Genomic DNA, 12093 nt, shown 5'->3' on the forward strand with positions numbered 1-12093 from the left:
CTACAGCCACATTAGTATTTTGTGTCAGATTTGAGCTTCGTTCGGCAAGAAGATTTGACGCGAGCCCAGAAAATAATCCGTACAGATGTGCGCAAACATGCAGTCTAATGTTCTCAGTACTCTGATAACACTACAGAATAGACTTTCAGCCTAAATAGCTGAAAGGAGCCCAGACAGGGAAGAAAAAACACACACACACACACACATAAAAAACGCATTGCACTGATTCCCACTGATACGGACATGAGTGAGGGCTTTTAAACGTGGAAATGTTCTCACACCTCAATAGAAACGGCACAAAGAAGGTGTAATATGTGGTGATGAAGTTTCACAAGAGGGACAAAAGAACAGGTCGGAGAAAATGAGGCGAGGGAAATGGGAAAGACGGTGAATAGCTGGAAATGCTCCAGTAATGTCTGCAAACTGGTATGTATTACAGTTATGTGTGAGCTGTTGTGTAAAACACCAAAAATTGGGAACGCTAACTTTCTGCTCAGGTGGTTTTTATGCAGCATTTCATTGATTTCTGTAAAGTTGGACCATTTGATTTTTTTTTTTTAAATGAAACTCAGTTTGTTAATCAGAGATGGTTTTGTAGGTCTGCCTTAAAGAGTTCATTTTTCTGACAGGTGGTTTATTTTTTTTACCCACTAAATTTTAAGACAATGTATTTTTCCTTTTTTATGAGTTACATTCTTAAAATGTTTGCCTGAATGCGCTTGTCTGTTTCTTCCTTATTTTGTTCATTCATGGGTTTGTTGTAATTGCCTCCTGACAGATTTCACCCCAATAGATGGGACAATAATTCATAGAGAAAAACAAAATCCTACTCTAAATCACCGTATTCAAGCACCAATGACATGGACAATAATGTAAAACTAATATCTGGAATAAACTGAGAGGAAGAGGCTGGACCAGAGGGAGTAATCACCTGTAACTTGTCTGTCACAAAAGACACTTGTCACAAACAATCCGAGAGAAGATTCAGAGCAGCAGTACTGATCTACTTTTCACACTGAAGAGAACTCGAGACCTAAAATGGCTACTCGATACTTTTCTATTTCAAATCATGTCCGTGCCTGTGCTTTACTTGACTTTTACCTGTAAAAAAATGACTCTGTGTCTACTGAAGCAAAGAAAAAATTGTATTCTTGCATAACATAGCAAAAGCATAGCAAGGGGAAAATGCAACGTTCAGATGGTTTTAATCTGTGACTTCATGGTGGTAAATGTTGAAATTGAGACGCTGGATTTGGTGTGGTTGGTGAACCATTTATTTCCAGGGAGAACGTCCGAGAAAAACCAAATAATTAAACATCCCTTCAGATGTCGTTTCTATCTTTATATTTAAACACAGTGTAATGATGTGATTATTCCATAGACGAGTCTCAGTTAAGCTTAATTTACCAGGCAGTTGCTTGAGATCATATCATCTCAGACAGACAAATAACACAAGTACAGTGTCCTTTGTCTCTTCCTGCAGCTGCCAGATCTTGTTTGTTCTCAAATTACACAAATGAGAACTTAGAACTAGCCGGGCCTATTTATTTTAAAGTTAAACTTCCACATACACAAAATGTTCAGGTCATAGAGAGAGAGAGAGAGAGAGAGAGAGAGAGAGAGAGAGAGAGAGAGAGAGAGAGACCCGAGGTGAAACCGGATTGTGAATCACACTGTGAAGATCAGGGAGGGGCGTGATGCAGAGGGTGGGTCCAGGCTCCCAGCTCGGGCTTGGCTCCAGTCCAGGCCATGCCCATCTGGGCTCTATAACTGGCTGCCTGGTCCAACCAGCTTCACAGTCACTCAGGAAACTATCCGCTCACTGCCTGCGACCTCTCACAGCCTCTCCAGCCTCCAAGCAAGCATCATGAGCAGACAAAAGACGTACTTGAATAAGCTGTCCCGGTTCTTCCAGATCCGAAACCTGCTGCTTCGCCAGGCCCTGGCAGAGTGTCTCGGCACTCTCATCCTTGTGGTGAGTTAAGAGGGTGTAATAAGTGTGTGTACCGGTCGGAGTCATGCATCATCTTGTGAAAGTGAGAATACTCATGATTTAAACTGTGATGTGTGCTGATAAGAGATGACCTCTGTCCTCTCAATGTTTTCTCTCCTCCAAGTCCTGCACTGTTCAATCATTGCCGTGCGCTCCATTACTCTCCACCTGACAGCGTTTGTAAGCTCTTTAGTTTTCGCATGTTTGAGGAGCGATAAACGACCCTAAAACAAACCGCATGTTATTCATAAACTTCAAAGTTCATGATCTTTGTATTCCTCTTGGAGTGGGCCTATGTACTTGTTACTAAGTCAGCAAACTCGAGATAAAAGGTCAGCAACAGTTTGTTCAGGACTGCGTGTGCTCCACACAAGACATCACAACAATATTTACTCAGAGGTGAGGATCCAGGATGCCGGAGACAAAACCAAACCACATCCTTCAACGCAATACAAAAAGAAGTGCATAAAGAGACACTTGTTATCAGAGGTGAAGGTCACGGGTTATAGTGTCTAGTATGTCTGAAATGAGGTTTTACTCTGATATAGTAGGTCATTTTATTCATACACAACTCATCTACTTTCTGAGTTTTAAATGAATTGGTGGAAGCTAAGTGTATTCGCAGTTTGAATTTAGGTTAAAACCTTTTGATGTGCATTTTTGTAGCCAATGATCTTCAAACTTCAAGAAGATTCGTGCTTCGTATCTGCTTTTCAAAACAATTTGATGGAATACCTACTATTGAAACGTAACGTATGTTTTGTAGGGCTATAGCTTTAGAGTAGTTTCTTTCCTCCTCAAGTTTGTGTCTGTTATATAATCTAATGCCTCTCTTTCAGACAGTGAGCTGTATATTTCCTCTTTGAAACAAAGGGAAGTTGTTTTTATCTATCGATCCTTTACAGAGAAACTTCTTCTCTTTCTCAGACAGAAAGTAGGTTTTGTTTCATGACTTAACCAATCAATTGTCAGGAGAAAATTTAATCTTTTCTGTTGACTGAGTGGAATATTTGATGACTTTGTGCTTCTTTAGTCCATTTAGGAGCTTTTTTTTTTTTTTTTGTATTTTGTTTGGTTCATCAGATAAAATGCATTTTCCGGTTAATACTTTAAGTACTAGTACAAGAGTCAGCTTTGTGGGTAACCTAAAGGCTCCAGGAATGATTCACCCTCCGCTTTATGACTCACAAAACTTTTTTATAGACTTGGAAAACCACTCTCCCTTTAAATGAAAAAAAATCAAAATGAGCATCATCTTCCATCGTCCAAGCCTGTTAAAAAAAAAAAAGAAAGGATCACTGATAACTCCAGAGCAGAGTTTCTTCCTGCGTGAGACGGGATAGGGTAGGATAACTATTTGGTAATTATTATTAAGACTTCACTGTGAATGGCAGGAGAAGGTGTGGTGCAGTCATGTAACAGGTGACACATGTCGATGGCAGCGCTGGGAAGGTCTGAAGCAGAACAAAAGGCATCACATCATGGACATGCCTGACATAATTTCCCTTCCTCCATCAGAACATTGCAGGTGTCCCACTCTGACCCCGTCATTATCTGGGTTTACCACGTTCTCCCTCCAGGTATCAACCTGCCAATACATTTTTGTGGCATTGAGTTCTCAAACAAAAGAAAACTGTTAATTAGTAATCGTCTTGTGTTTCGACTTACAGGGGGAGGTAATATTGTTGAGGGTGTGTCTTTGTTTATTTTGGCTTGCATTCTTGGCTTTTGTACTGGAATAGCTGGACAAAATATCCAAACTTTGTTATCCAATATATTAGTTGTTTTTTTGTTTTTTTTTAATTAAGTTTCAACATTTACCCCAATCAGTTTTTTTTTACTTTTTTATTTTGTTGTTCAGCTACAGTCAGTTAACTCCTTTGAATGTGGATTGTATTTTCAACCTTAAGCCACATATTCTGATCTGTAGAGTCGCAGCAGGGGAGCGAGACTGACTCAACATGGGCTCCCCATCCTTAATGTGAAAGGATCACACAGGTAGTGATTAAGAGGCTGTTCCAGGCCAGCAGATTTTTTTTGCCTGCAGCCCCCAGACAATTGCCAAATGTGTGTTTCAGTTGGCTGGCAGCTTGAGGTTTTTTTTTTATGGGCTTCCCAACTGTGCTAGAAGTTGGGAAGTAGCGCGCTGGATGCATGACCAGCTGACTCAGGCAAATGAGGCGCCGCAAACCAATGGCAGCGTCAGAGCAGCGAAATAGAAAGTGGACATGATTCTTCAAGAATGGATACAGTCACTGGTAAATATGAGCATTTACCAGATTTAGATTCAAACGAGACCTTTCTGGTGGAATTTGATCTGAGTAAAGACGTTGGCACCCCACAAGTTAATGGCCCATGTGTAACCCAATGCCTCTGACATTAAGAACAACTCCACAATGTCCTGACTTCTTGTTTCCACATTTGTCCGATGGCACAACATTAAGCGGACATTCACCCACCCTCCAAATACAAAAGTCCCACCGCCGGGTTGATTTATGTGCCACTGTATTCTTTCCAGTAATGGTTGGTCTCATCATGGCTGGAAAAGAGTTTAGACTGAGTCCAGTGATGATGAATACCCGTCAGGCGCCAGCGTCTAAGAGTGCGGTTCCCCCAGCCCGACCTCAACATCTGAGTCGTGTGGTCAGGCTGAAAAGCGTCCTCATCAGGGGGTCTTCGAGAGCGGCGACCTGAACACGGACCACACAGACGTCTCTTACCGAGCACATACAAAGAGCATATGGGCAAACACCAAATCGCAGCGCACACAGTTTAACACTTGCTTTGCACTTAAGGCCTAACTGATTCTGTCAGGTTGCCCAAGAACACATTTATTCCCTTTTTCCTCAAGAGGAAACCAAAAGTCATGCTTTTTTTTTTTCCCCCCTCTTCGTTGATAAATAATCTGGGTGGTAACAGTGACTGCTCCTCGTACATCCAAGGTCAGCACACAGACCTTTCTGCACATACAACCTGCCTGTGTGCCATTATAAAGACAAAAGAGCTTATTCAATTCAGAGTAGAGCTCATTCAGAGAGATTTCTTTTTTTCCACGTCTCACTGATAATAATCACAGAGCATGATTTCACCCTTCCCTTGACCTCGATTGGCCGACAACGCTCCAGCTCTGCGTTATTTACATGTCTTTTTCAGCTGTCCAAAACTTTGTAAAGCTACTAACTTGAAAAAAAAATTAAATGTTACTTCTTTCCTCCTCAACCGACCCAGTAAAAAAGGTGTCATGTGCAAAGAGAGGTTATTCCAACACTGTGTAAGCTTGTCTTTTCATCTCTCCCTCCAGATGTTTGGCTGTGGTGCAGTGGCCCAGCTGGTGTTGAGCGGCGGCTCCCATGGCATGTTCCTCACGGTCAACTTTGCTTTTGGCTTCGCTGCCACCTTAGGAATTCTGGTCTGCGGCCAGGTATCAGGTATGCACATAATACTTCAGTAGTTTTTAGAGGTATACTCATGGATAAAGCATAGATGGAATTTGTGGCAATTTTCACATTTATGTGTGCCGTTGTACGTTTAATGTTGTATTTAGAGCATTTTTGCTGATAATTAGATTACATTTTTTACGCTGTAGTCGTGATCTGTAATGCACACTGGGTTTTCTTGTACATTTTCAGGTGGACATTTGAACCCTGCCGTGACCTTTGCCCTGTGTCTGCTTGGAAGAGAGCGCTGGAGGAAGTTCCCCACCTACTTTCTCTTCCAGACAATTGGTGCCTTTTTCGGCGCTGCTGTCATTTTTGGCATGTATTACGGTAAGGGACCACACATATCGATGTGCCAAAGTTATTTCAGCACAACCATAAACTGATTACTTTAAGCATAGTGTAATATATATAGAGATATGTATTTTACGCTGGTGTTTGTTTTTCTTCCCCTTCAGACGCCCTGTGGGACCACGAGGGTGCTTTTAATGTGACCGGACCCAAAGCAACAGCTGGCATCTTTGCTACGTACCCTGGAAAACATCTCACCCTTGTCAACGCCTTCTTTGATCAGGTGGGTTTGGTTAAATGTGGAAAGGACAATTTTTCAGACAACATAATTTGACAAATATCGAAGCTATCGGGAGTGAATTGTCATAACATCAGTCTCTCTCTGACACAGATCATTGGCACAGCAGCACTGATCGTGTGTATCCTGGCTATCGTGGATCCATACAACAACCCCATCCCACAAGGGTTAGAGGCTTTCACCGTCGGATTTGTGGTTCTGGTCATCGGACTGTCGATGGGCTTCAATTCTGGATATGCAGTGAACCCCGCCAGAGACCTCGGGCCACGTATTTTTACTGCTCTCGCCGGGTGGGGGACTGATGTTTTCACGTAAGTGCATCACGTTTAATTCCAAATTTGTTCTTTCAAATGTGCAGTTGTTTCCCCTCCGATCCCTCATTTCCTAACAACGTCCTCCCTGTCACTCCTCAGGGTGAGAAACGGTTGGTTCCTGGTGCCCATTTTTGCCCCGTTCCTCGGCACCATCATCGGCGTGATGATCTACCAGCTGATGGTCGGTTTCCACGTGGAGGGAGAAGTACGCGACCGCAAAGAAGGCACAGAGCAGGAGAACGTTCGCCTCACCAACGTCTCCCCCAACGACAACCCCAAAGAGACCAACAAAGAAATGCACTGAACATTTTCAGAGGCACAGAAGTGAATCCCGACAAACTTGGCTATATTCATTCCTGCCGCAACTGTTTTGTTCTTTTGGAAACATGTTGCCGCATCTCCTGACATAGTTGTGTTTGTGAAATTAGGCCACTTTCTATACATAATCATGTGATTGTATGAGATTGTAGAGGAATGATTGTGTATGATTAGAAGCACAGAATTACATTAATTCTTGTATGAAAAGATTAATATTTGGATCATAGTATCTATAGCAGTCCATTTTTAACAGTATTGTATGTTTTGTACCATTGTAACCTTTTTAAAGCTTGTTTTGATCGAGTTTTGCATTCTTAACAGCTGATATATTTAAACAGCTCGCATTGCGTTCACAGCCAGGTTCTTTGCGTTCTGGCAGTCCAGATCCTTTCAGTGTTAATAATTCAATTCATGAAAACTGTCGGGATTTGGGTGAATTGGAATTTTAAGGAATAACCAAATATTTCATCATCTTGTCGGACTACTGTGTTGTTTCAAACTGACTGAAGGTGGTGAGGCCACATCTCTCTAACAACATACTTTACTGAACCATTTCTATATTAAAGTGGAGATATTTTCATTTTACCAAACTCTCTTCATCCCAGAAAATGATTTGACACAGAAAAACAAGGTGAACGTTTATCATTGTTATGAATTAGATTTTATCAGTTTACTCCTAGATATTCTTGTATTTTCATGTTTGAAACTAGTGTTGAGAAACCACAGTTACCTTCTTCGATGTATAATATGTGTTAACTATTATTCCTGTTTGTTTATGACTCCATGTCCGAGTACGAAAGTGGACTTTTGAGTGTCTGTACTTAGTAAGTGGGTTGAGGGGAATGCTTTTGTACTGATACAATAAAGTTCCGTTTTTTTTTTTTATTCTTACATGAATGCAGATCATTTTACACCCTTGTCGAAGATCTTTTATTTGTCTGGCTTCTCACAGATGGTTCTCACTCTTACTGGGTTAACTGTTATCTGATTAGACCAGAAAGAAAACACATACGAGCGAGTTACACTTGTCTGAAAACAAAAATTGTTGACTGGAAAGCGTCTTCCCTGTTTGCAGCAGGTCAGCAGCGGGTCAAACGTGGCAGACTACATTTAAACTATAGCTCGTGGGCCTGCTGTGGCCTGCGGTGCATTTTTGTTTGGGCTTGTGCAAATTTTTCAAAATGATCATGGCATATGTACCACATATGAAACCTACTCTCCCCTGTGTTTTGACTGTCTTGAATGAGGTAGCTTCTCAGTGAAATGTAAGACAAATGTTGACACAAAAATCGCAAAAGCAAAGTAAGATATGTTATCAAGCTGATTAGTGTGTGGTCCACAGTAGAAAAAAAAACTTTCAATCATCCCTGTGGTAGACTTTAGCATTATTCTTGATTATTTTCATTCTTTCAATTCAATACTTTCACTGTCATCATATCACAACAATGCATGACACATTAGCACTACAGGCGGAACTAGATTATGAAGTACTTGTCAAATCAGCCTTAAAGTCCTGTAATCTCATGGTAGATTCTTGAAAAATACATCAGAAATATATGAAAGTCTCACTTGGGAAGCATCTGTGTATCTACAGTACGTAAAAAGAAGCATTTTCTAATATGATAATGAGCCTAAGTGACGTTTGACTGAAAACATCAAGATTGTTTTTTTTAATTATTGAGGTTTGCTTTTGATAAATAGCAACAATATATTTATATGTGTGGAAAAATGTTTAGATACTGACTTCAGTACAATTTAACATGTGTGTTGGTTTACATGAGTTATGATGATATTGTTATTTCCATGAAGAACTGTGTAGGGCAAACTTTTTAGCTGCTTTTTGTTGCGTGAAGGATAAGGACGAGGTAACTTTGAGTATTTAAAGTTCCATTAATGCACCATCATTATTTTTATTCCAGTGTGTTTTGGGGTCTCTTGACCATTTTAGCCATACAAGCTTTATAAAATGTGAAAAGTACAAAAAGAAACAAAACTATTTGCAGAAATTGCTCCAGTCCCCCAGCTGTGCTTCGTAATAGCAATATTGTGTTCACAAAAGAAGATCTGCTCCATCATTATGAAGCGAACAGCAGTATTTTTAGACTGCTATTTCAAGTCTGAACTTTGTTCCCTAGAATTCCTCAGTATCCACAGGCCAGAAGTGGACTGCTGCCAGAGCAGCATACATCATGTGAAATTATCCTCAGTTGTCCAGAGCTACTATTCATTTTTGATACAACTTCAGTTTTGTGTGTGTTTTATCTGGAAAATGGAAAGACTTGTAAACACTTTTGGCCTTTGTCCATCCTAATAGTCTCATTCATGTTGCCTTGTTGAACAGAGAATTACAGAGAAACTACTCAAATGGAATCTAAGTTTGTACGGTAGGAATCTGTTTTGTATTTCTTACAGGCCTCTGCAGCTCATTTCAGCTGGTTTGGAGCAGATTACAACCAAAAAATCCTTTCACAACATACCTGGGATTGCTTTTATCTGCATACCTTTGAGTTGAGGTATCTACACAAACAGTTTTTTCTTTAGACAAATGTACAGAATAGGCAAACAGGTTTATTTGGGGTGAAAAAGAAAGGATGCTGCTGGAATGTTTTGATTTCTTGAGCTGTTTAATAGTTTTCTTTGGTTCCATTGAAAGGAGATTGAAATCACCTGTGGGCTGATCAGAGATCCGCCTGATTGGCCAGTCAATCAGTAGCACAGGGGATAAAAGGACATTGAGAAACTGTTTGAGAATATTATTATTTTGTTTTTTATCATTTATCTTTTGAGAGGCTGTCGGAGGAGGCCAGTTGTTGAGCTGTAACATTAATGCTGAGTGAACTAGAGACACCCCCCCCCACCCCCCACTTCACTTTTGAAGAATCGAGGCCACAGCAAACATGTGTCAGAAGAAACCAAATTTTAACTTTTAGAGACTCAATACAAAATGCTTTGTGTGGTGGAAAACTATCACTGTACATCACCCTGAACTCAACATCCCCACTGTGAAACATGGTGGTGGCGGCATCACGCTGTGGGGATGCTTTTCTTCAGGAGGCTGATGGGAAGATGGGGGCAGCCAAAGACTGGGCAATGGAGGGAAATCTGTGCGAGTCTGCAGAAGACAAGAGTCCTGGACGGAGATTCACCTTCCAGCAGGACAACGACCTGAACCATGCAGCCAGGGCTACAATGTGAAGGTTTACATCAAAGAACTGTACATTCATGTGTTAGAATGGCCAAGTCAACATCCAGACCTTAATCCAATAAAATTTCGGGCATAACTCGAAAATTACTATTCAGATGCTCTCCATCCAATCTCACTGAGCCTGAGGTATTTTGTAAAGAAGAATGGGTAAAAAGAAGTCCTTCCTGAGATGTCCAAAGCTAGTAGAGACACACCCTCAAAGACTTTGATAGTTGATAGTAGGAAAGTATTTAATTTTATTCCTTATACACACTGAATCGTCACAAACCACTAAACAAAGCAACTAGCTGGAGACCAAGGTAAAACATTCAGACAGAGTGGTGTAACTCAGTCAAGCTTTACTCCTGCATACCGTGCTGAGCCCACACTCTGTTAAAATCAGCTGTTGACTCCCGAATATGATGAAAACTCATCTGAAGCGACTCGAGTTCATGCGTGCTTGAAGACAGAAGTGGCGTGAAATACACACAATCTGCTGTTTACTGTCTAAAACAGGCAATAACACAAGTGAGGTCCTTTTGAAGAGCCGATTTAAACATGCTCGGCAGCATCACAGCAGACGGCACATGTTTTCTATCAACCGTCGTTTCGAGGTAGACTCGGCCGCCCGAGGCACGGCATCTGATTTCATATTGTTTCAGTGATTTTACATTTTAACTGTTTGAAATGGTGATGTGGTTGATATAAAACATTCTCCCATGCACATACAGATATACCTTCGTGCGCAGATATCCGTATACTCATTGGCCATGAAAAAACCACTAAAGAAAACGTAAGCCATAAGATTTACAAGAAAAACAAAGAGAGAAAGTTGATGATGATCACAGTGGCGGGGCACAAATGCTTCAAAACATTGAATTTTGTGGCAGGGGGCATGTCTATACCCCATAAAGACTCGGTGGGCAAATAAAGTGGAAAAGGACCCCCCTTCGTCCCAAAACAGAATGCTTTCATGCTGCAACAATATAATACCTTCCATATAGCATCTCACATACCAACTATAGTCCTTTGTAAAGGAGCTGGTGTTGCATATACCAGTAAAAGCTCCATTGTGTCCCCTGGGCCACATTGCTCATCTAAGCATCTGCACCTGCACAGCCTTCACCATTGTATAACACACTTTAATAGGAAAACAAAACAAGCAAACGAGTATATGAGGAAACAACAGTATGCTTTAAACTAAGATTGTTGTGTCTGGTGGTAAACAGAGAGAGAGAGAGAGAGAGAGAGAGAGAGAGAGAGAGCAAGAAATTAAAAATAAAACAGCCCAGCAAGACAGAAAATATAGGTCAAGTGTCCTTGTAAATTCAAACCGCTTTCACCCTATGTTTTAAAGAACAATAAAATGTCTGTCATGCAGCTATAGAGACAGACTTGGCTGCTAATGTCCTGTTTTGCTGTTCATAAAATGAAACACTTGAGGGAAGTGTGGGCAACATGTGCAGGCCAGGTGTGATGAGGCCGCATTTTTATTATTTTTTTTTAGAAGCTCCAGTGAATCTAAATAAGACAAACAAGCACACACACCGTAAACAACCTTCATGTTTTTGATTCAGGTTCCGAAGTAGTGTTACTACTTCTCCATCTTGTGACGGTTTATGAAGAATTGCTTTGCCGTCAGATGTTAGTACTACATTCAACATAATTGATCATAACACCTTCCAGTTTAGGATGTAACACATTGTTAAAATCGGTAGAACACGGTTAACTTGGTTTTAATCTGATTGAAATTGAAACTCCATTCACATCCTTGTTGTGTTTTATTGCATTTTTCTGTTCTGAACATTTTTTTTGTCCTTGCACTATTCCATACAGCTTTGACCAAAAAAATAAATAAATAAAAAATATGATGACCACTGATTGCGCTGCGGTCTAATTTAATGAAGGTGTGCAAATGAGAGAGAACGAAAAAATATAGACATAATAGAATGATTTCACTTTGTTAGTGGCGGCAAGGATTCCTTTTCGTTTTTGTTTATTTTGAATTGTTCATGGAGTCCAACAGGGCGCTGTGTCAGGACCCAGACTTTTTCCACACTACATACTTGGATGCATATTAGAAAAAAAAGTTTGGGGTTTGGATTGATGCTTTAATCTATTGATCGATGAATCCAGATCCCGTGCTTGCTCATTTTTATTACTGTTTGTTTTGTCCGTATGTCTGTAAAATGTGCTTTCAGATGATTTTGTTGTTTATGTTGCTGTATGATTCAAACGGGATTGATTCTAATCCACCT

The 12093-nt window shown here is 40.6% G+C and overlaps 2 protein-coding genes across 2 annotated transcripts in view; one reads left to right on the forward strand and one right to left on the reverse strand.

The window, feature by feature from the left end:
• Window positions 1-12093, reverse strand: part of rhobtb4 (Rho related BTB domain containing 4) — a 264128-nt gene that overhangs the window by 88588 nt on the left and 163447 nt on the right. The window lies entirely within an intron of this gene.
• Window positions 1746-7867, forward strand: LOC308112321 (aquaporin-3-like). The gene is made up of 6 exons (XM_080467766.1): window positions 1746-1975; window positions 5295-5421; window positions 5623-5760; window positions 5889-6004; window positions 6113-6330; window positions 6433-7867. The coding sequence occupies exons 1-6, from the start codon at window positions 1868-1870 to the stop codon at window positions 6635-6637; spliced, it is 912 nt and encodes a 303-aa protein (XP_080323892.1). The 5' UTR covers window positions 1746-1867; the 3' UTR covers window positions 6638-7867.

Source organism: Lipophrys pholis (assembly GCF_963383615.2).
Source record: "Lipophrys pholis genome assembly, chromosome: 7".
Taxonomy (NCBI): Eukaryota; Metazoa; Chordata; class Actinopteri; order Blenniiformes; family Blenniidae; genus Lipophrys; species Lipophrys pholis.

Coding starts and splice junctions, on each gene's coding strand:
- LOC308112321 (XM_080467766.1), top strand. CDS start 1,868: ATGAGCAGACAAAAGACGTACTTGAATAAGCTGTCCCGGTTCTTCCAG. Junction 6,005..6,112: donor TCAACGCCTTCTTTGATCAG/GTGGGTTTGGTT, acceptor TCTCTGACACAG/ATCATTGGCACAGCAGCACT. Junction 6,331..6,432: donor TGGGGGACTGATGTTTTCAC/GTAAGTGCATCA, acceptor GTCACTCCTCAG/GGTGAGAAACGGTTGGTTCC.